The sequence below is a fragment of the Salmo trutta genome, unplaced genomic scaffold (genome assembly GCF_901001165.1).
Source record: "Salmo trutta unplaced genomic scaffold, fSalTru1.1, whole genome shotgun sequence".
NCBI classification, from domain to species: domain Eukaryota; kingdom Metazoa; phylum Chordata; class Actinopteri; order Salmoniformes; family Salmonidae; genus Salmo; species Salmo trutta.
In genome coordinates, this window is record NW_021822681.1 from 383343 (window position 1) to 408533 (window position 25191).

General features: G+C 44.0%; 1 protein-coding gene across 1 annotated transcript in view; it reads right to left on the minus strand.

Moving 5' to 3' along the window:
• Nucleotides 1–6767: 6767 nt before the first annotated feature.
• atp1b2a (ATPase Na+/K+ transporting subunit beta 2a) overlaps nucleotides 6768–25191 on the minus strand; it is a 46406-nt gene continuing 27982 nt past the window's right edge. Inside the window, exons 3-7 of the mRNA XM_029744598.1 lie at nucleotides 14928–15007; nucleotides 14699–14824; nucleotides 14525–14584; nucleotides 8282–8377; nucleotides 6768–7132 (exon numbers count right to left, since the gene is read on the minus strand). Of these exons, the coding sequence (XP_029600458.1) occupies nucleotides 6962–7132; nucleotides 8282–8377; nucleotides 14525–14584; nucleotides 14699–14824; nucleotides 14928–15007 (533 nt within the window). The 3' untranslated portion in view covers nucleotides 6768–6961. The remainder of the gene's footprint in view (nucleotides 7133–8281; nucleotides 8378–14524; nucleotides 14585–14698; nucleotides 14825–14927; nucleotides 15008–25191) is intronic.

Consider the following 25191-nt stretch of genomic DNA (forward strand, 5'->3'; position numbering starts at 1 on the left):
TGTCTGTCTGTTAGTTTGCCGTCTTTGTTTGTTTGTGTGATTATTTGGTTGAAAGAGTTCAGCAGTTAACCACTAGATGGCGTATCATATAGATTGTGTAGTTCAGCAGTTAACCACTAGATGGCGTTTCGTATAGATTGTGTAGTTCAGCAGTTAACCACTAGATGGCGTTTCATATAGATTGTAGTTCAGCAGTTAACCACTAGATGGCGTATCATATAGATTGTGTAGTTCAGCAGTTAACCACTAGATGGCGTATCATATAGAGTGTAGTTCAGCGGTTAACCACTAGATGGCGTATCATATTGATTGTAGTTCAGCAGTTAACCACTAGATGGCGTATCATATAGATTGTAGTTCAGCAGTTAACCACTAGAGGGCGTATCATATTGATTGTAGTTCAGCAGTTAACCAGTAGATGGCGTTTCATATAGAGTGTAGTTCAGCAGTTAACCACTAGATGGCGTTTCCTATAGATTGTAGTTCAGCAGTTAACCACTAGATGGCGTATCATATAGTGTAGTTCAGCAGTTAACCACTAGATGGCGTATCATATAGAGTGTAGTTCAGCGGTTAACCACTAGATGGTGTTTCCTATAGATTGTAGTTCAGCGGTTAACCACTAGATGGCGTATCATATAGCGTGTAGTTCAGCAGTTAACCACTAGATGGCGTATCATATTGATTGTAGTTCAGCAGTTAACCACTAGATGGCGTATCATATAGATTGTAGTTCAGCAGTTAACCACTAGATGGCGTATCATATTGATTGTAATTCAGCAGTTAACCACTAAATGGCGTTTCATATAGATTGTGTAGTTCACGGTTCACCACCAGATGTCTGTTCTCTGCGGATCAGAGACTGTCATAAGCCTGCCTATGTTACACTGTTAAAATGAAAGATACACACAATCAATCGAACATGATAGTACTGTCTCACAAACTAACTGGTTTATGCTATTTTCATTCTCACATCTCCTCTCCTTTATCTTTCCCTCTTATCTCTCCCGTTCTCTCCTCTGTGGTCTGTCTGTCGTATCTCTTCACTCGTCTCTGTGTCTGAGGAGTAAAGTTTTCCAGTTTGAATGGTGGCTGAGAGAATAGGCAACTCTCACAGCAGCCATATTGGAGAGGGCAATGTCAGTTATCCAATGTCACTAAGGGTGTGTGTGTGTGTGTGTGTGTGTGTGTGTGTGTGTGTGTGTGTGTGTGTGTGTGTGTGTGTGTGTGTGTGTGTGTGTGTGTGTGTGTGTGTGTGTGTGTGTGTGTGAGAGAGAGAGAGAGGCCGCTGAGCTGGATTAGATTGAATGGGATTATAGCTCCGGGATTACAGTTACACCCTCCATCTATTTCTCTCCTCTCTTTCGCTCCTTTTACCCTCATCTCTAGTCTGTTCTTTCATACTCTCTTTGTGTCTGGCCTCCCTGCTCCCTCCTCTCTCCATATGTCCTAACTCTAACCCTGGCCTCCCTCCTCCCTCCCTCCTCTCTTCATATGTCCTAACTCTAACCCTGGCCTCCCTCCCTCCCTCCCTGCTCCCTCCTCCCTCCATATGTCCTAACTCTAACCCTGGCCTCCCTCCTCCCTCCCTCCCTCCCTATGTCCTAACTCTAACCCTGGCCTCCCTCCCTATGTCCTAACCCTGGCCTCCCTCCTCCCTTCATATGTCCTAACTCTATCCCTGGCCTCCCTCCCTCCCTCCCTCCTCCCTTCATATGTCCTATCTCTAACCCTGGCCTCCCTCCCTCCCTCCTCCCTTCATATGTCCTAACTCTATCCCTGGCCTCCCTCCCTCCCTCCTCTCTCCATATGTCCTAACTCTAACCCTGGCCTCCCTCCCTCCCTCCATATGTCCTAACTCTAACCCTGGCCTCCCTCCCTCCCTCCATATGTCCTAACTCTAACCCTGGCCTCCCTCCCTCTCTCCCTCCCTCCCTCCATATGTCCTAACTCTAACCCTGGCCTCCCTCCCTCCCTCCTCCCTTCATATGTCCTAACTCTAACCCTGGCCTCCCTCCTCCCTCCCTCCCTCCTCTTTTCATATGTCCTAACTCTAACCCTGGCCTCCCTCCTCCCTCCCTCCCTCCTCTCTTCATATGTCCTAACTCTAACCCTGGCCTCCCTCCCTCCCTCCATATGTCCTAACTCTAACCCTGGCCTCCCTCCTCCTCCCTCCCTCCTCCGTCCCTCCTCTCTCCATATGTCCTAACTCTAACCCTGGCCTCCCTCCCTCCTCCATCCATCCATCTCTCTCTCTGTACAGCATCAGTATTATTCATATGTTCTTATATAAGGTCTCTTCTCTGCTGTCAGCTACAGTGTTTATATAACCTGCTGTGTGCTTTGTACACACATTTAGACACGATACCGAGCCTCCAGCCTAACCTTGACCTCCTTGGTCCTGTGTGTATTATCTTCTCTAAATGTATCCCTCTAGCTGGGTCTGGTCTGGTATAAATGTGTCATATCTGTCTACATTTAATCCTGCTAAATCATATATCTAGCTAGGTTTTACTTCTGGTGTAGTGAGGTGCACCCTGGGTAATGTGAGAAGAGACATTTACACCTTAATAAAATGAGCCACACTCTCTTTCTCTCATCCCTCTCTCCTTTCTCTCAAAGCACTCGAGACAAACCTTTAAACACAAAATCTTTTTATTTCTTGTTTTTACAGCAATATTCTTCAGAAGGTTCCACATGGAATATCTGAGGCAGTAATACAGATGATGTCCTTATTAACCACATCTAGTTTGTATCTGCTGAACGTTGCACAGAAAAGGGAACTGAGAACAAATTCTTACTAAGATGGAGGGATGGAGACAGGCTGGGCTCTGATTGGTCAGACAGCCCAGACCAGGAAGTGGCATCACTGTTTAAAGGGAAAGGATTGATTTAGAGATTAAAGGGGCATGACCAACAGTAAGACGAAAGGCTCACAACAGTGTGAGTGGCGGGTGGTGTGGTGACGTTAGGGCGAGACTCCGGCCTGATGCTGTGGTTGCCGTGGTAACTGTACACAATGTTGCGTTCTAAACCCGCCACTAAGCTGATGACAAACAAACATACACAGCACAAATAAATGAGTGGAGAAACAAAATAAAAAAGAAAGACATTAAAAGCAGAAATCCCCTTGATATATCGCCCCAGTATCACCCCAATATTACCCCAGTATCACCCCAGTATCACCCCAGTATCTCCCCAATATCACCCCAGTATCACCCCAGTATCACCCCAATATTACCCCAATATCTTCCCAGTATTACCCCAATATCACCCCAATATTACCCCAATAACACCCCAGTATCGCCCCAATATCGCCCCAGTATTACCCCAATATCACCCCAATATTACCCCAATATCACCCCAGTATTACCCCAATATCACCCCAGTATTACCCCAATATCACCCCAGTATTACCCCAATATCACCCCAGTATTACCCCAATATCGCCCCAGTATTACCCCAGTATCGCCCCAATATTACCCCAATATTACCCCAATATTACCCCAATATCACCCCAGTATCACCCCAATATCACCCCAATATTACCCCAATATCATCCCAGTATTACCCCAGTATCACCCCAATATCGCCCCAATATCACCCCAATATCACCCCAATATTACCCCAGTATCACCCCAATATCGCCCCAGTATTACCCCAATATCGCCCCAGTATTGCCCCAATATCACCCCAATATCGCCCCAGTATTACCCCAATATCGCCCCAATATTACCCCAATATCGCCCCAGTATCACCCCAATATCACCCCAATATCACCCCAATATCGCCCCAGTATTACCCCAATATCGCCCCAGTATTACCCCAATATCGCCCCAGTATTACCCCAATATCGCCCCAGTATTACCCCAATATCGCCCCAGTATTACCCCAATATCGCCCCAGTATTACCCCAATATCGCCCCAGTATTACCCCAATATCGCCCCAGTATTACCCCAATATCGCCCCAGTATTACCCCAATATCGCCCCAGTATTACCCCAATATCGCCCCAGTATTACCCCAATATCGCCCCAGTATCGCCCCAATATCACCCCAATATCGCCCCAGTATTACCCCAATATCGCCCCAATATTACCCCAATATCGCCCCAGTATCACCCCAATATCACCCCAATATCGCCCCAGTATCACCCCAATATCGCCCCAGTATCACCCCAATATCGCCCCAGTATCACCCTAATATCGCCCCAGTATCAACCCAATATTACCCAAGTATCACCCCAATATCGACCCAGTATCACCCCAATATCACCCCAATATCGCCCCAGTATCACCCCAGTATAACCCCAATATTACCCAAGTATCACCCCAGCATCACCCCAATATCACCCCAGTTTTACCTCAATATTGCCCCAGTATCGCCACAATATCACCTCAGTATTGCCCCAATATTGCCCCAGTATCGCCACAATATCACCCCAGTATTCCCCCAATATCGCCCCAGTATCACCCCAATATTACCCCAGTATTAACCCAATATCACCCCAGTATTGTCCCAATATCGCCCTAGTATTAACCCAATATCACCCCAGTATCATCTCAATATATCGTCCACTTCCCTTAAAGTATTCAAACTGACCTAGCGACCTAGCGATATGGCTTACAGCTAGCTATCCAGGACCTAGCGACCTAGGGGCTAACAGCTAGCTATCCAGGACCTATACGACCTAGTGGCTAACAGCTAGCTATCCAGGACCTATACGACCTAGTGGCTAACAGCTAGCTATCCAGGACCTATACGACCTAGTGGCTAACAGCTAGCTAACCAGGACCTAGCATTATGGCTAACAGCTAGCTAGCTAACCAGGACCTAGCAGTATGGCTAACAGCTAGCTGGCTAACCAGGATCTAGCGACCTAGCGGCTAACAGCTAGCTGGCTAACCAGGACCTAGCAGTATGGCTAACAGCTAGCTAGCTAACCAGGACCTAGCAGTATGGCTAACAGCTAGCTGGCTAACCAGGATCTAGCGACCTAGCGGCTAACAGCTAGCTGGCTAACCAGGACCTAGCAGTATGGCTAACAGCTAGCTAGCTAACCAGGACCTAGCAGTATGGCTAACAGCTAGCTAGCTAACCAGGACCTAGCAGTATGGCTAACAGCTAGCTGGCTAACCAGGACCTAGCGCTAAGGCTAACAGAGCAGCTCTACCACAACAAACTGAACAGGAGATAAAACACACTAACATTACTAAAAGTCTGTCTGTTAGCCAGCCGCCTCTATCTCTACTCTAACCATTCTCTGTCTTAACCTCTGACCTTTACCCTTCACTCTGTTTACCTGACACTACTGAACTCTTTAAAGGAATCTTACAGCGTTGGGAAATTCATAGGTATCAAATCATCATGCCATCTTTTATTTTAAATCTCACATCCTCTCTGTGTCTAAAACATCTACAAGAAACTATCTATTTACAATCAGTCACCCTGATATATGTCATATATATGGTTGAAAAAAGAGATTAAATGGACTGAAAACAACAACAAAAATATCCTTGACTTGGGCTCGTGTGTGTGTGTGTGTGTGTGTGTGTGTGTGTGCACGCGCAGTAGAAGGCTTTCATTTCAGGTAAAGGAGACATCCATTTCAAAAGTATAAATTAAATTAAAGACCAAATTCATCAACACACAAAATATAAAAATTGTTTGATAAATTGCTAAGAACCTTAAGAGGACGAGGAGGAGGAGAAAAGCAGAATTCTTAGATGGGGAAAATGAGGAGAGAGGAGAGGGGGAAGAGCAGAATGCTTAGATGGGAAAATGAGGAGAGAGGAGAGGGGGAAGAGCAGAATGCTTAGATGGGAAAATGAGGAGAGAGGAGAGGGGGAAGAGCAGAGGGCAGGGGGAGGGGCGTTGAGATGAGGATTACAGACTAACAGATTAGAGAGGGGGATGAGCAGATTGATGGAGAGAGAGAGAGATAGAGAGGGAGATATATAGAAAGAGAGAGGGATAGAGACACAGAGAATAGGAGATACAGAAAGAGGAAGAGAGATACAGACAGAGAGAGTGAGGGAGAGAGATAATAAAAAGGAGACACATTGGACCTCCTTCCCTCTCCTCCTGCTCTCATCCTTCCCTCTCCTCCTGCTCTCATCCTTCCCTCTCCTCCTCTCATCCTTCCTGCTCTCATCCTTCCCTCTCCTCCTGCTCTCATCCTTCCCTCTCCTCCTGCTCTCATCCTTCCTGCTCTCATCCTTCCCTCTCCTCCTGCTCTCATCCTTCCCTCTCCTCCTCCTCTCCTCCTTCCTTCTCCTCCTCTCATCCTTCCTGCTCTCATCCTTCCCTCTCCTCCTCCTCTCCTCCTTCCCTCTCCTCCTGCTCTCATCCTTCCCTCTCCTCCTCTCCTCCTGCTCTCATCCTTCCCTCTCCTCCTGCTCTCATCCTTCCCTCTCCTCCTCCTGCTCTCATCCTTCCCTCTCCTCCTCTCATCCTTCTTGCTCTCATCCTTCCCTCTCCTCCTGCTCTCATCCTTCCCTCTCATCCTTCCCTCTCCTCCTCTCATCCTTCCCTCTCCTCCTCCTCTCATCCTTCCCTCTCCTCCTGCTCTCATCCTTCCCTCTCCTCCTGCTCTCATCCTTCCCTCTCCTCCTGCTCTCATCCTTCCCTCTCCTGCTCTCATCCTTCCCTCTCCTGCTCTCATCCTTCCCTCTCCTCCTCCTCTCATCCATCCCTCTCTCTCCTCCTGCTCTCATCCTTTCATCTCCTCCTGCTCTTATCCTTCCCTCTCATCCTTCCCTCTCCTCCTGCTCTCATCCTTCCCTCTCCTCCTGCTCTCCTCCTTCCCTCTCCTCCTCCTTTCCTCCTGCTCTCCTCCAGGTCTCCATTTCCAGGGGGTCTGATATGGTCCTTCATATGGCAGTAACGTGTGTGTGTGTGTGTGTGTGTGTGTGTGTGTGTGTGTGTGTGTGTGTGTGTGTGTGTGTGTGTGTGTAGTGGTCTAGTTTATAGGCGAGGTGATTCGGAGTTTGAAAGAGACGCGTCCAGCGAACTTGTCTCTCTCTCCACCAGTCTTCAGTGTGTTAGAGTTGATTTTACACTCAACATTCACATCTGTATTCAGAGAGATGTTGAGGAACTTCACTGCTACCAGGGGCTGGGAGTAGTTCAGCTACATCCACACAGAGAGAAACACACAGAGCAACACAGAGAGAGAGAAACACACAGAGAGAGAAACACACAGAGAGAGAAACACACAGAGAGAGAAACACACAGAGAGAGAGAGAGAAACACAGCGAGAGAGAGAGAGAAACACAGAGAGAGAAACACACAGAGAGAAACACACAGAGAAACACACAGCGAGAGAGAAACACACAGAGAGAGAAACACAGAGAAACACAGGGAGAGAAACACAGGGAGAGAAACACACAGAGAGAAACACACAGAAAGAAACACAGAGAGAGAAACACAGAGAGAGAGAGAAACACAGAGAGAGAGAAACACAGAGAGAGAGAAACACAGAGAGAGAGAAACACAGAGAGAGAGAAACACAGAGAGAGAAACGCAGAGAGAGAAACGCAGAGAGAAACACAGAGAGAAACGCAGAGAGAGAAACACACAGAGAGAAACAGAAAGAAAAACACAGAAACACACAGAGAAAGACGCACAGAGAGAGAAACACAGAGAGAGAAACACAGAGAGAGAAACACAGAGAGAGAGAAACACAGAGAGAGAGAAACACAGAGAGAAACACAGAGAGAAACACAGAGAGGAACACAGAGAGGAACACAGAGAAAGAGAAACGCAGAGAGAGAAACGCAGAGAGAGAAACACAGAGAGAGAAACACAGAGAGAAACAGAGAGGGAAACACAGAGAGAGATAAACACAGAGAGAGAAACACAGAGAGAGAAACACAGAGAGAAACACAGAGAGAGAAACACAGAGAGAGAAACACAGAGAGAGAAGAGAGTTAAAGTAGATATTCAGCTCAGTAAAGGGCAGTTGCGTCAAAAGGCACCTGCCCCCTCAGATTTTATAATATATATAAATATATTAAAATAAATATAATATATATATATATATATATATATATATATATTTACAATTCTTAAAGAATCAATGTACATCATTCATTTAAATGACAATTGAACCGATAAAGAGGTATATTTAGATAACATTATGCAGAAAACTAGACATTTTGGACAGAATGATGATGAGTATAGCTCTAGATCTGGAAAAGGCTGTCCATCCTCATGGCTCTGACTGAATGGGGGCATGACACCACTGGTTAAGGGCTGTGTGACTCTGTGTTCTGTGTACCTGGGCCTTCTTGCCGTAGTAGGGGAAGTACATGAGGTTAAAGGTTCCGTTGGGAGGGTAGTAGGCCAACTCTCCGATCGCATCACTGTCCTCTTTCTGTAGACACACACACACAGAGTCAGGAGGTTAAAGGTTCAGTCTCATCACTATCTATCTATCTATCTATCTATCTATCTATCTATCTATCTATCTATCTATCTATCTATCCTTCAGAAAGTATTCATACCCTTGACTCATTTTGTTGTGTTCCAGCCTAATTCCAAAATGGATTACATTGATTTGTTTCTCACCCATCTACACACAATATCCCATAATGACAAAGTGAAAACATGTTTTTAGACATTTTTACAAATGTACAAATGAAATACAGAAATATCTCATTTATATACAGTACCAGTCAAAGGTTCAGACACTCCTACTGATTCAAGGGTTTTTCTTTATTTTCTACATTGTAGAATAATAGTGAAGACATCAAAACTATGAAATAACACATATGGAATCATGTAGTAACCAAACGAAGTGTCAAACAAATCCAAATATATTTTATATTTGAGATTCTTCAAAGTAGCCACCCTTTGCCATGATGACAGCTTTGCACACTCTTGGGATTCTCTCAACCAGCTTCATGAGGTAGACACCTGGAATGTGTTTCAAATACAGGTGTGCCTTGTTAAAAGTTCATTTGTGGAATTTCTTTACTTAATGCATTTGAGCCAATCAGTTGTGTTGTGACAAGGTAGGGGTGGTACACAGAAGATAGCCCTATTTTATTATTACGTTTGCAATCGCAACAAATAATCTGCTCAGACCTCAACCAAGGATAATCAAAAGCCGTGCTATAAATGCTCGGACAACTTAAAGATTCCTTGATGCCCTTCCAGACTCCCTCCACCTACCCAAGGACATCAGAGTACAAAAATCAGTAACCACCTAATTGAGGAACTAAATTTAAACTTGCGTAATACCCTAGATGTAGTTGCACTCCTAAAAACAAAAAACATTTGTCATAAGAAACTAGCTCCCTGGTATACAGAAAATACCCGAGCCCTGAAGCAAGATTCCAGAAAATTGGAACGGAAATGGCGCTACACCAAACTGGAAGTCTTCCGACTAGCTTGGAAAGACAGTACCGTGCAGTATCGAAGAGCCCTCACTGCTGCTCGATCATCCTATTATTTAATTGAGGAGAATAAGAACAATCCAACATTTTTGATACTGTCGCTAAGCTAACTAAAAAGCAGCATTCCCCAAGAGAGGATGGCTTTCACTTCAGCAGTGATAAATTCATGAACTTCTTTGACGAAAAGATCATGATCATTAGAAAGCAAATTACAGACTCCTCTTTAAATCTGCGTATTCCTCCAAAGCTCAGTTGTCCTGAGTCTGTACAACTCTGCCAGGACCTAGGATCAAGGGAGACACTCAAGTGTTTTAGTACTATATCTCTTGACACATTGATGAAAATAGCCATGGCCTCTAAACCTTCAAGCTGCATACTGGACCCTATTCCAACTAAACTACTGAAAGAGCTGCTTCCAGTGCTTGGCCCTCCTATGTTGAACATAATAAACGGCTCTCTATCCACCGGATGTGTACCAAACTCACTAAAAGTGGCAGTAATAAAGCCTCTCTTGAAAAAGCCAAATCTTGACCCAGAAATTATAAAAAACTATCGGCCTATAACGAATCTTCCATTCCTCTCAAAAAAAATTGAAAAAGCTGTTGTGCTGCAACTCACTGCCTTCCTGAAGACAAACAATGGATACGAAACGCTTCAGTCTGGTTTTAGACCCCATCATAGCACTGAGACTGCACTTGTGAAGGTGGTAACTTACCTTTTAATGACGTCAGACTGAGGTTCTGCATCTGTCCTCGTGCTCCTAGATCTTAGTGCTGCTTTTGATACCATCGATCATCACATTCTTTTGGAGAGATTGGAAACCCAAATTGGTCTACAAGGACAAGTTCTGGCCTGGTTTAGATTTTATCTGTTGGAAAGATATCAGTTTGTCTCTCTGAATGGTTTGTCCTCTGACAAATCAACTGTACATTTTGGTGTTCCTCAAGGTTCTGTTTTAGGACCACTATTGTTTTCACTATATATTTTACCTCTTGGGGATGTCATTCGAAAACATAATGTTAACTTTCACTGCTATGCAGACAACACTCAGCTGTACATTTCAATGAAACATGGTGAAGTCCCAAAATTGCCCTCCCTGAAAGCCTGTGTTTCAGACATAAGGAAGTGGATAGCGACAAATGTTTTACTTTTAAACTCGGACAAAACAGAGATGCTAGTTCTAGGTCCCAAGAAACAAAGAGACATTTTGTTGGATCTGACAATTAATCTTGATGGTTGTACAGTTGTCTCAAATAAAACTGTGAAGGACCTCGGCGTTACTCTGGACCCTGATCTCTCTTTTGATGAACATATCAAGACTGTTTCAAGGACAGCTTTTTTCCATCTACGTAACATTGCAAAAATCAGAAACTTTCTGTCCATAAATTATGCAGAAAAATTTATCCATGCTTTTGTCACTTCTAGGTTAGACTACTGCAACGCTCTACTTTCCGGCTACCCGGATAAAGCACTAAATAAACTTCAGTTAGTGCTAAACACGGCTGCTAGAATCTTGACTAGTACCAAAGATTTGATCATATTACTCCAGTGCTAGCCTCCCTACACTGGCTTCCTGTTAAGGCTAGGGCTAATTTCAAGGTTTTACTGCTAACCTACAAAGTATTACATGGGCTTGCTCCTACCTATCTTTCCGATTTGGTCCTGCCGTACATACATACATGTACGCTACGGTCACAAGATGCAGGCCTCCTTATTGTCCCTCAAATTTCTAAGCAAACAGCTGGAGGCAGGGCTTTCTCCTATAGAGCTAAATTTTTATGGAATGGTCTGCCTACCCATCTGAGAGACGCAGACTCGGTCTCGACCTTTAAGTCTTTATTGAAGACTCATCTCTTCAGTAGGTCCTATGATTGAGTGTAGTCTGGCCCAGGAGTGTGAAGGTGAATGGAAAGGCTGGAGCAACGAACCACCCTTGCTGTCTCTGCCTGGCCGGTTCCTCTCTCTCCACTGGGATTCTCTGCCTCTAACCCTATTACAGGGGCTGAGTCACTGGCTTACTGGTGCTCTTCCATGCCGTCCCTAGGAGGGGTGTGTCACTTGAGTGGGTTGAGTCACTAACGTGATCTTCCTATCTGGGTTGGCGCCCCCCTCGGGTTCGTGCCGTGGAGGAGATCTTTGTGGGCTATACTCGGCCTTGTCTCAGGATGGTAAGTTGGTGGTTGAAGGTATCCCTCTAGTGGTGTGGGGGCTGTGCTTTGGCAAAGTGGGTGGGGTTATATCCTGCCTGTTTGGCCCTGTCCGGGGGTATCGCCGGACGGGGCCACAGTGTCTCCTGACCCCTCCTGTCTCAGCCTCCAGTATTTATGCTGCAATAGTTTGTGTCGGGGGCTAGGATCAGTCTGTTATATCTGGAGTATTTCTCCTGTCTTATCCGGTGTCCTGTGTGAATTTAAGTATGCTCCGTCTTACTCTCTCTCTCTCCCTTTCTCTCTTTTCTCTCTTCTCTCGGAGGACCTGAGCCCTAGGACCATGCCTCAGGACTACCTGGCCTGATGACTCCTTGCTGTCCCCAGTCCACCTGCTGCTGCTCCAGTTTCAACTGTTTTGCCTGCGGCTATGGAACCCTGACCTGTTCACCTGTCCTGGACCTGCTGTTTTCGACTCTCTCTCTACCGCACCTTCTGTCTCCAACTCTGAATGATCGGCTATGAAAAGCCAACTGACATTTACTCCTGAGGTGCTGACCTGTTGCAAACTCTACAACCACTGTGATTATTATTATTTGACTCTGCTGGTCATTTATGAACATTTGAACATCTTGGCCATGTTCTGTTATAATCTCCACCCGGTACAGCCAGAAGAGGACTGGCCACCCCTCAGAGCCTGGTTCCTCTCTCCCTCAGAGCCTGGTTCCTCTCTAAAAACCATCTAACGCTATGATGAAACTGGCTCTCATGAGGACCTCCACAGGAACGGAAGACCCAGAGTTACCTCTGCTGCAGAGGATACGTTCATTAGAGTTACCAGCCTCAGATTGCAGCCCAAATAAATGCTTCACAGAGTTCAAGTAACAGACACCAATAAGAAGAAGAGACTTGCTTGGACCAAGAAACACAAACAATGGACATTAGACCGGTGGAAATCTGTCCTTTGGTCTGGATTCCAAATATGAGATTCTTGGTTCCATCCGCCGTGTCTTTGAGAAATGCAGAGTTGGTGAACAGATGATCTCTGCATGTGTGGTTCCCACCGTGAAGCATGGAGGAGGAGGTGTGATGTGTGGAGGTGCTTTGCTGGTGGCACTGTCTGTGATTTATTTAGAATTCAAGGCACACTTAACCAGCATGGCTCCCACAGCATTCTGCAGCGATACACCATCCCATCTGGTTTGCGCTTAGTGGGACTATCATTTGTTTTTCAACAGGACAATGACCCAACACACCTCCAGGCTGTGTAAGGGCTATTTGACCAAGAAGGAGAGTGATGGAGTGCTGCATCAGATGACCTGGCCTCTACAATCACCCGACCTCAACCCAATTGAGATGGTTTGGAATGAGTTGGACCGCAGAGTGAAGGAAAAGCAGCCAACAAGTCCTGTGAATATGTGGGAACTCCTTCAAGACTGTTGGAAAAGCATTCCAGGTGAAGCTGGTTGAGAGAATGCCAAGTGTGTGCAAAGCTATCATCAAGGCAAAGGGTGGCTACTTTGAAGAATCTTAAATATAAAATATATTTTGATTTGTTTAATGTCTTCACCATTATTCTACAATTTAGAAAAATAAAAATCTTTGAATGAGTAGCTGTGTCCAAACTGTTGACTGGTACTGTAAGTATTCACACAGCTGAGTGAATATTTTGTAAAATTACCTTTGGCAACGATTACAGCTATAAGTCTTTCTGGGTAATTCTCTAAGAGCTTTGCACACCTGGATTGTACAATATTTGCCCATTATTCTTTTCAGAATTCTTCAAGCTCTGTCAAATTGGTTGTTGATCATTGCTAGACAACCATGTTCATAGATTGCCATAGATTTTCAAGCAGATTATTGTCCTGCTGAAAGGTAAATTCATCTCACAGTGTCTGGTGGAAAGCAGACTGGACCAGGTTTTCCTTTAAGATTTTGCTTGTGCTTTGCTTTTCCGTTTATTTTTTTTATCCTGAAAAACTCCCCTGGCATAACATGATACAGCCACCACTATGCTTGAAAATATGGAGAGTGGTTCTCAGTAATGTGTTGTATTGGATTTGCCCCAAACATAACCCTTTGTATTCAGGATAGAGTGGTTCAAACAGAACCCTTTGTATTCAGGATAGAGTGGTTCAAACAGAACCCTTTGTATTCAGGATAGAGTGGTTCAAACAGAACCCTTTGTATTCAGGATAGAGTGGTTCAAACAGAACCCTTTGTATTCAGGATAGAGTGGTTCAAACAGAACCCTTTGTATTCAGGATAGAGTGGTTCAAACAGAACCCTTTGTATTCAGGATAGAGTGGTTCTCAGGACAAAACATTAATTCCTTTGCCACATTATTTGAAGTATGATGTTCGTGCCTTACTGTGCCTCGACAGAATCCCGTCTCGGAGCTCTACGGACAATTCCTTCCACCTCATGGCTTGGTTTTTGCTCTGAGATGCATTTTCAACTGTGGGACCTTATAGAGACAGGTGTGTGCCTTTCCAAATCATGTCCAATCAATTGAATTTACCACAGGTGGAGTCCAATCAAGTTGTAGAAACATCTCAAGGATGATCAATGGAAACAGGATGCACCTGAGCTCAATTTCAAGTCTCATAGCAAAGGGTCTGAATACTTATGTAAATAAGGTATTTCTGTTTTTTACTTTTAATACATTTGCTAAGGCCTGTAAATACTTTCTAAAGGTTATCTACCTACCTACCTACCTATCTATCATTCTACAGGTCAGTCTTACCCATTCATCTTGCCCCACTTTATATCTCTGATAATGGAGGGATGAAAGCCAAAAACACAGACAGAGAGACACAGAAGGAGAGAGAGATGGAGAGAGAGATGGAGAGAGAGACGGAGTGATGACATAAAAAGGTAAAGATGAGTGAAACACATGATGAAGAGACATGCAGAGTTCCGACAATACATAAGGGTGACATAGCAGTGACAGTAGGGTGACATAGGCAGCCTGACCTTGGCTCCACAGGTGACATAAGGAGATTGTCCGTCCTTCCCTGGAAGCATCCCAATCACCTGAGGACAGAGGACAGAGGACAAGGTTTGTGTGTGTGTGTGTGTGTGTGTGTGTGTGTGTGTGTGTGTGTGTGTGTGTGTGTGTGTGTGTGTGTGTGTGTGTGTGTGTGTTACCCGGTTGAGTTTGATCAGAACACAGGGCTGTCCCTTCTGGTAACCGTAGGTCCGATCCGTGATCCCAGAACACTCCTCTAGAGTGGAACGGTTAAACTGACACGAACGCTTAGGGTTGTTCCTCACCTAGGATTGAACAACATGTTATTATTCTATACAGTATATGTTATATTTGGGTGGTTGGGGTAGGGTTACCCTAACCCATATGCTGAGGTCAGAGGTCACTCACCTCTCCACTGTCCTCCTGGATGAAGTAATTATCAGGGGGGCACTCATCGTTGTTCTGGACCTGTAGGGAGTTGTTGTAGGCTACACACACACACACACACACGTTCTCCATTAGTTACAGGCTAATCAGCCGGTTACAGACTCATTTTCAGCAGGTTACTTTTCCACTTCATATTACCTACACTATTTCTCATTTAAAAGTTTCAATTAAATTAATTTGTCTTTATGGTAGAGTGGCCAAACAGAAGCCACTCCTCAGTAATAGACACATTACAGCCCACTTGGAGTTTGCCAAAAGGCACCTAAAGGACTCCCAGAACATGAGAAACAAGATTTTCTGGTCTGATGAAACCAGTTGTCAATTTGTTGAGGTAATCTGAAGAGATTTCACCCAATGCTTCCTGAAACACCTCCCACAAATTGGATTGGCTTGATGGGCACTTCTTACGTACCATACGGTCAAGCTGCTCCCACAACAGCTCAATAGGGTTGAGATCCGGTGACTGTGCTGGCCACTCCATTATAGACAGAATACCAGCTGACTGCTTCTTCCCTATATCGTTCTTGCATAGTTTGGAGCTGTGCTTTGGGTCATTGTGCTGTTGTAGGAGAAAATTGGCTCCAATTAAGCGCCGTCCACAGGGTATGGCATGGTGTTGCAAAATGGAGTGATAGCCTTCCTTCTTCAAGATCCCTTTAACCCTGTACAAATCTCCCACTTTACCAGCACCAAAGCACCCCCAGATCATCACATTGCCTCCTCCACTTGACAGATGGTGTCAAACACTCCTCCAGCATCTTTTCATTTTTTCTGCTTCTCACGAATGTTCTTCTTTGTGATCCAAACCCCTCAAACTTAGATTTGTCTGTCCATAACACTTCTTTCCTATCTTCCTCTGTCCAGTGTCTGTGTTCTTTCACCCATCTTAATCTTTTCTTTTCATTGGCCAGTCTGAGATATGGCTTTTTCTTTGCAACTCTGCCTAGAAGGCCAGCATCCTGGAGTCGCCTCTTCACTGTTGACGTTGAGACTGGTGTTTTGCGTGTACTATTTAATGAAGCTGCCAGTTGGGGACTTGTGAGGTGCTGTTTCTCAAACTAAACACTCTAATGTACTTGTCCTCTTGCTCAGTTGTGCACTGGGGCCTCCCACTCCTCTTTCTATTCTGGTTAGAGCCAGTTTGCGCTGTTCTGTGAAGGGAGTGGTACACAGCGTTGTACGAGATCTTTAGTTTCTTGGAAATTTCTCACATGGAATAGCCTTCATTTCTCAGGACCAGAATAGACTGATGAGTTTCAGAAGAAAGGTCTTTGTTTCTGGCCATTTTGAGCCTGTAATCGAACCCACAAATGCTGATGCTCCAGATACTCAACTAGTCTAAAGAAGGACAGTTTTATTGCTTCTTTAAGCAGAACAACTGTTTTCAGCTGTGCTAACATAATTGCAAAAGGGTTTTCCAAATGATCAATTAGCCTTTTAAAATGATAAACTTGGATTAGCTAACACAACGTGCCATTGGAACACAGGAGTGATGGTTGCTGATAATGGGCCTCTGAACGCCTATGTAGATATTCCATAAAAAATCTTCCGTTTACAGCAACAAAAGTAATTTACAACATTAACGATGTCTACACTGTATTTCTGATGAATTTAATGTTATTTTATTGAACAAAAAAGTAGCTTTTCTTTCAAAAACAAGGACATTTCTAAGTGACCCCAAACTTTTGAACGGTAGTGTATATATTTTGACAGTTTACAATATAAGGTAACGCCAAGTATTTCAGGACCAGTTTATTACTGGCCACCCATTCCATAACAGACTGCAACTCTTTGTTAATGTTTTCAGTGACTTCATTATCTGTGGTTGCTGATGCGTTTATGGGTGAATCATCAGCATACATGGACACACATGCTTAGTTCAATGCCAGTGGCAGGTCATTGGTAAAAATAGAAAAGAGTAGAGGGCCTAGAGAGCTGCCCTGCGGTACACCACGCATTACATGTTTCACATTAGAGACGCTTCCATTAAATAAAACCCTTTGAGTTCTATTAGATAGATAGCTCTGAAGTCACGATATGGCAGAGGTTGAAAAGCCATAACACATCTGCTTTCTCAACAACAGGTTATGGTCAATAATATCAAAGGCTGCACTGAAATCTAACAGTACAGCTCCCACAATCTGCTTATTATCAACTTCTTTCAACCAATCATCAGTCATTTGTGTCAGTGCAGTACTTGTTGAGTGCCCTTCTCTATAAGCATGCTGAAAGTCTGTTGTTCATTTGTTTACAGAGAAATAGTATTGTATTTGGTCAAACTGTCACGCCCTGATCTGTTTCACCTGTCCTTGTGATTGTCTCCACCTCCTCCAGGTGTCGCTTATTTTCCCCAGTGTATTTATCCCTGTGTTTCCTGTCTCTCTGTGCCTGTTCGTCTTGTATGTTTAGTCAAGTCAACCAGTGTGTTTTTTTCTATTCTCTTTTTGATAGTCTTCCCGATTCTGTTTGTCTCTGGACTACTTTCCCTGATCAGCTCTGACCTTGAATCTGCCTTCGGTACCTATTGGACTCTGAACTGGTTTTGACCTTTTGCCTGTCCATGACCATTCTCTTGCCTACTCCTTTGGATGAATAAACATTGTACGACTCCAACCATCTGCCTCCTGTGTCTGCTTCTGGGTCTTGCCTTGTGCCTTTATACAAACACTATTTATTCCAACAGTTTGCTAAGAGCTGGCAGCAAGCTGATAGGTCTGCTGTTAGAACCAGTAAAGGCCACTTTACCACTCTTGGGTAGCGGAATTACTTTGGCTTCCCTCCAGGCCTGAGGACAAAGACTTTCCTCTAGGCTCAGACTAAAAATATGACAGATAGGAGTGGCTATAGAGTCAGCTACCATCCTCAGCTTTGCATCTAAGTTGTCAATGCCAGGTTTGTCATTAAATAACAGCCTCTTGCTTGGTGATCACTACAAAAACACAGCTAAAACACAGTCTCTTGCTAGGTGATCACTACAAAAACACAGCTAAACAACAACCTCTTGCTAGGTGATGACAGCTAAACAACAGCCTCTTGCTTGGTGATGACAGCTAAACAACAGCCTCTTGCTTGGTGATCACAGCTAAACAACAGCCTCTTGCAAGGTAATCACCACAAAAACACAGCTTAACAACAACCTCTTGCTTGGTGGTCACTACAAAACACAGATAACCAACAGCCTCTTGCATGGTAATCACTACAAAAACACAGCTAAACAACAGTCTCTTGCATGGAGATCACAGCTAAACAACAACCTCTTGCTTGGTGATCACAGCTAAACAACTGCCTCTTGCTTGGTGGTCACTACAAAACACATATAAACAACTGCCTGTTGCTTGGTGATCACTACAAAACACAGATAAACAACAGCCTCTTGCTAGGTAATCACAACCAAAACACAGCTAAACAACAGCCTGTTGCTAGGTGATCACTACAAAAACACAGCTAAAGAACTTGCTTGGTGATCACTACCGAAACACAGCTAAACAACAGCCTCTTGCTTGGTGATCACTACAAAAACACAGCTAAACAACAGCCTCTTGCTAGGTGATCGCTATAAAAACACAGCTAAACAACAGCCTCTTGCTAGGTGATCACAGCTAAACAACAGCCTCTTGCTTGGTGATCACTACAAAAACACAGCTAAACAACAGCCTCTTGCTAGGTGATCACTACAACAAAACAGCTAAACAACAGACTCTTGCTTGGTGATCACAACTAAACAACATCCTCTTGCTTAGTGATCACAGCTAAACAACAGGCTATTGCTTGGTGATCACAGCTAAACAACACCCTCTTGCTTGGTGATCACAACTAAACAACAGCCTCTTGCTTGGTGATCACAGCTAAACAACAGACTATTGCTTGGTGATCAGTACAACAACACAGCTAAACAACCGCCTCTTGCTTAGTGATCACTACAAAACACAGCAAAACAACAACCTCTTGCTTGGTGATCACTACAAAAACACAGCTAAACAAGAGCCTCTTGCTTGGTGATCACTACAAAAACACAGCTAAACAACAGCCTCTTGCTAGGTGGTCTCTACAAAAACACAGCTAAACAACAGCCTCTTGCTAGGTGATCACAGCTAAACAACAGCCTCTAGCTTGGTGATCACAGCTAAACAACAGTCTCTTGCTAGGTGATCACAGCTAAACAACAGCCTCTTGCTAGGTGATCACAGCTAAACAACAGCCTCTTGCTAGGTTATCACAGCTAAACAACAGCCTCTTGCTTGGTGATCACTACAAAAACACAGCTAAACAACAGCCTCTTGCTAGGTGATCACTACAAAAACACAGCTAAACAACAGCCTCTTGCTTGGTGATCAGTACAACAACACAGCTAAAGAACTTGCTTGGTGATCACTACCGAAACACAGCTAAACAACAGCCTCTTGCTTGGTGATCACTACAACAACACAGCTAAACAACAGCCTCTTGCTAGGTGATCGCTATAAAAACACAGCTAAACAACAGCCTCTTGCTTGGTGATCACTACAACAAAACAGCTAAACAACAGACTCTTGCTTGGTGATCACAACTAAACAATAGCCTCTTGCTTGGTGATCACAGCTAAACAACAGCCTCTTGCTTGGTGATCACAGCTAAACAACAGCCTCTTGCTTGGTGATCACAGCTAAACAACAGATTCTTGCTTGGTGATCACAGCTAAACAACAGCCTCTTGCTTGGTGATCACAGCTAAACAACAGCCTCTTACTTGGTGATCAGTACAACAACACAGCTATACAACCGCCTCTTGCTTAGTGATCACTACAAAAACAAAGCTAAACAACTTGCTTGGTGATCACTACAAAACACAGCTTAACAACTTGCTTGGTGATCACTACAAAAAAACAGCTAAATAACAGCCCCTTGCTTGGTGATCACTACAAAAACACAGCAAAACAACAACCTCTTGCTTGGTGATCACTACAAAAACACAGCTAAACAACTTGCTTGGTTGCTTGGTGATCACTACAAAAACACAGCTAAACAAGAGCCTCTTGCTTGGTGATCACAGCTAAACAACAGGCTATTGCTTGGTGATCACAGCTAAACAACACCCTCTTGCTTGGTGATCACAACTAAACAACAGCCTCTTGCTTGGTGATCACAGCTAAACAACAGACTCTTGCTTGGTGATCAGTACAACAACACAGCTAAACAACCGCCTCTTGCTTAGTGATCACTACAAAACACAGCAAAACAACAACCTCTTGCTTGGTGATCACTACAAAAACACAGCTAAACAACTTGCTTGGTTGCTTGGTGATCACTACAAAAACACAGCTAAACAAGAGCCTCTTGCTGGCGATCACTACAAAAACACAGCTAAACAACAGCCTCTTGCTAGGTGGTCTCTACAAAAACAGAGCTAAACAACCGCCTCTTGCTAGGTGATCACAGCTAAACAACAGCCTCTAGCTTGGTGATCACAGCTAAACAACAGTCTCTTGCTAGGTGATCACAGCTAAACAACAGCCTCTTGCTAGGTGATCACAGCTAAACAACAGCCTCTTGCTAGGTTATCACAGCTAAACAACAGCCTCTTGCTTGGTGATCACTACAAAAACACAGCTAAACAACAGCCTCTTGCTAGGTGATCACTACAAAAACACAGCTAAACAACAGCCTCTTGCTTGGTGATCAGTACAACAACACAGCTAAAGAACTTGCTTGGTGATCACTACCGAAACACAGCTAAACAACAGCCTCTTGCTTGGTGATCACTACAAAAACACAGCTAAACAGCAGCCTCTTGCTAGGTGATCGCTATAAAAACACAGCTAAACAACAGCCTCTTGCTTGGTGATCACTACAACAAAACAGCTAAACAACAGACTCTTGCTTGGTGATCACAACTAAACAATAGCCTCTTGCTTGGTGATCACAGCTAAACAACAGCCTCTTGCTTGGTGATCACAGCTAAACAACAGCCTCTTGCTTGGTGATCACAGCTAAACAACAGCCTCTTGCTTGGTGATCACAGCTAAACAACAGCCTCTTGCTTGGTGATCACAGCTAAACAACAGCCTCTTGCTTGGTGATCACTACAAAAACAAAGCTAAACAACTTGCTTGGTGATCACTACAAAACACAGCTTAACAACTTGCTTGGTGATCACTACAAAAAAACAGCTAAATAACAGCCCCTTGCTTGGTGATCACTACAAAAACACAGCAAAACAACAGCCTCTTGCTTGGTGATCACTACAAAAACACAGCTAAACAACTTGCTTGGTTGCTTGGTGATCACTACAAAAACACAGCTAAACAAGAGCCTCTTGCTTGGTGATCACTACAAAAACACAGCTAAACAACAGCCTCTTGCTAGGTGGTCTCTACAAAAACACAGCTAAACAACAGCCTCTTGCTTGGTGATCACAGCTAAACAACAGCCTCTAGCTTGGTGATCACAGCTAAACAACAGTCTCTTGCTAGGTTATCACAGCTAAACGACAGCCTCTAGGTGATCACAGCTAAACGACAGCCTCTTGCTTGGTGATCACTACAAAAACACAGCTAAACAACAGTCTCTTGCTTGGTGATCAGTACAACAACACAGCAAAAAAAACGGCTCTTGCTTGGTGATCACTACAAAAACACAGCTAAACAACTTGCTTGGTTGCTTGGTGATCACTACAAAAACACAGCTAAACAACAGCCTCTTGCTTGGTGATCACTACAAAAACACAGCTAAACAACACTCTTTTGCATGGAGATCACAGCTAAACAACAACCTCTTGCTTGGTGATCACAGCTAAAGAACTGCCTCTTGCTTGGTGATCACTACAAAACACAGATAAACAACTGCCTGTTGCAAGGTGATCAATACAAAACACAGATAAACAACAGCCTCTTGCTAGGTAATCACAACCAAAACACAGCTAAACAACAGCCTGTTGCTAGGTGATCACTACAAAAACACAGCTAAACAACTTGCTTGGTTGCTTGGTGATCACTACCGAAACACAGCTAAACAACAGCCTCTTGCTTGGTGATCACAACAAAAACAGAGCTAAACAACTTGCTTGGTTACTCGGTGACCACTACAAAAACATAGCTAAAGAACTTGCTTGGTTGCTTTGTGATCACTACCGAAACACAGCTAAACAACAGCCTCTTGCTTGGTGATCACTACAAAAACACAGCTAAACAACAGCCTCTTGATTGGTGATCACTACAAAAACACAGCTAAACAACAGTCTCTTGCTAGGTGATCACAGCTAAACAACAGCCTCTTGCTATGCGATCACAGCAAAACAACAGTCTCTTGCTTGGTGATCACTACAAAAACACAGCTAAACATCTTGCTTGGTTGCTTGATGATCACTACAAAAACACAGCTTAACAACAGTCTCTTGCTAGGTGATCACAGCTAAACAACAGCCTCTTGCTATGCGATCACAGCAAAACAACAGTCTCTTGCTTGGTGATCACTACAAAAACACAGCTAAACATCTTGCTTGGTTGCTTGGTGATCACTACAAAAACACAGCAAACCAACAGCCCCTTGCTAGGTGATCACAGCTAAACAACAGCCTCTTGCTTGGTTGCTTGGTGATCACAACAAAAACACAGCTAAACAACAGCCTCTTGCTAGGTGATCACAGCTAAACGACAGCCTCTAGGTGATCACAGCTAAACAACAGCCTCTTGCTTGGTGATCACTACAAAAATACAGCTAAACAACAGCCTCTTGCTAGGTGATCACAGCTAAACGACAGCCTCTAGGTGATCACAGCTAAACAACAGCCTCTTGCTTGGTGATCACTACAAAAACACATCTAAACAACAGCCTATTGCTAGGTGATCACTACAAAAAAACAGCTAAACAACACACTCTTGCTAGGTGATCACAGCTAAACAACAGCTTCTTGCTAGGTGATCACTACAACAAAACAGCTAAACAACAGACTCTTGCTTAGTGATCACAACTAAACAACATCCTCTTGCTTGGTGATCACAGCTAAACAACAGCCTCTTGTTTGGTGATCACAGCTAAACAGCAGCCTCTTGCTTGGTGATCACAGCTAAACAGCAGCCTCTTGCTTGGTGATCACAGCTAAACAACAGCCTCTTGCTTGGTGATCACTACAAAAACACAGCTAAACAACTTGCTTGGTTGCTTGGTGATCACTACAAAAACACAGCTAAACAACAGCCTCTTGCTTGGTGATCACTACAAAAACACAGCTAAACAACAGTCTCTTGCTAGGTGATCACAGCTAAACAACAGCCTCTTGCTATGCGATCACAGCAAACAACAGTCTCTTGCTTGGTGATCACTACAAAAACACAGCTAAACATCTTGCTTGGTTGATTGGTGATCACTACAAAAACACAGCTAAACAACAGTCTCTTGCTAGGTGATCACAGCTAAACAACAGCCTCTTGGTGATCACAGCTAAACAACAGCCTCTTGCTTGGTGATCACAACAAAAACACAGCTAAACAACTTGCTTGGTTGCTTGGTGATCACTACAAAAACACAGCTAAACAACAGCCTCTTGCTAGGTGATCACAGCTAAACAACAGCCTCTAGGTGATCACAGCTAAACAACAGCCTCTTGCTTGGTGGTCACTACAAAAACACAGCTAAACAACAGACTCTTGCTTGGTGATCACAGCTAAACATCAGCCTCTTGCTTGGTGATCACAGATCAACAACAGCCTCTTGCTTGGTGATCACAGATCAACAACAGCCTCTTGCTTGGTGATCACAGCTAAACAGCAGCCTCTTGCTTGGTGATCACAGCTAAACAACCGCCTCTTGCTAGGTGATCAGTACAACAACACAGCTCAACAACTTGCTTGGTGATCACTACAAAAACACAGCTTAACAACTTGCTTGGTTGCTTGGTGATCACTACAAAAAAACAGCTAAATAACAGCCCCTTGCTTGGTGATCACTACAAAAACACAGCTAAACAACAGCCTCTTGCTTGGTGATCACTACAAAACACAGCTAAACAACTTGCTTGGTTGCTTGGTGATCACTACAAAAACACAGCTAAACAACAGCCTCTTGCTTGGTGATCACTACAAAAACACAGCTAAACAACAGTCTCTTGCTAGGTGATCACAGCTAAACAACAGCCTCTTGCTATGCGATCACAGCAAACAACAGTCTCTTGCTTGGTGATCACTACAAAAACACAGCTAAACATCTTGCTTGGTTGCTTGGTGATCACTACAAAAACACAGCTAAACAACAGTCTCTTGCTAGGTGATCACAGCTAAACAACAGCCTCTTGCTATGCGATCACAGCAAAACAATAGTCTCTTGCTTGGTGATCACTACAAAAACACAGCTAAACATCTTGCTTGGTTGCTTGGTGATCACAACAAAAACACAGCTAAACAACAGCCTCTTGCTAGGTGATCACTACAAAAAACAAAGCTAAACAACTTAATTGGTTGCTTGGTGATCACTACAAAAACACAGCAAACCAACAGCCTCTTGCTCGGTGATCACATCTAAACAACAGCCTCTAGGTGATCACAGCTAAACAACAGCCTCTTGCTTGGTGATCACTACAAAAACACAGCTAGACAACAGACTCTTGCTTGGTGATCACAGATCAACAACAGCCTCTTGCTTGGTGATCACAGATCAACAACAGCCTCTTGCTTGGTGATCACAGCTAAACAGCAGCCTCTTGCTTGGTGATCACAGCTAAACAACAGACTCTTGCTTGGTGATCAGTACAACAACACAGCTAAACAACCGCCTCTTGCTTGGTGATCACTACAAAAACAAAGCTCAACAACTTGCTTGGTGATCACTACAAAAACACAGCTTAACAACTTGCTTGGTTGCTTGGTGATCACTACAAAAAAACAGCTAAATAACAGCCCCTTGCTTGGTGATCACTACAAAAACACAGCTAAACAACCGCCTCTTGCTTGGTGATCACTACAAAAACAAAGCTCAACAACTTGCTTGGTGATCACTACAAAAGTTAACAACTTGCTTGGTTGCTTGGTGATCACTACAAAAAAACAGCTAAATAACAGCCCCTTGCTTGGTGATCACTACAAAAACACAGCTAAACAACAGCCTCTTGCTTGGTGATCACTACAAAACACAGCTAAACAACTTGCTTGGTTGCTTGGTGATCACTACAAAAACACAGCTAAACAACATCCTCTTGCTTGGTGATCAAAACAAAAACACAGCTAAACAAATAGCCTCTTGCTAGGTGATCACATCTA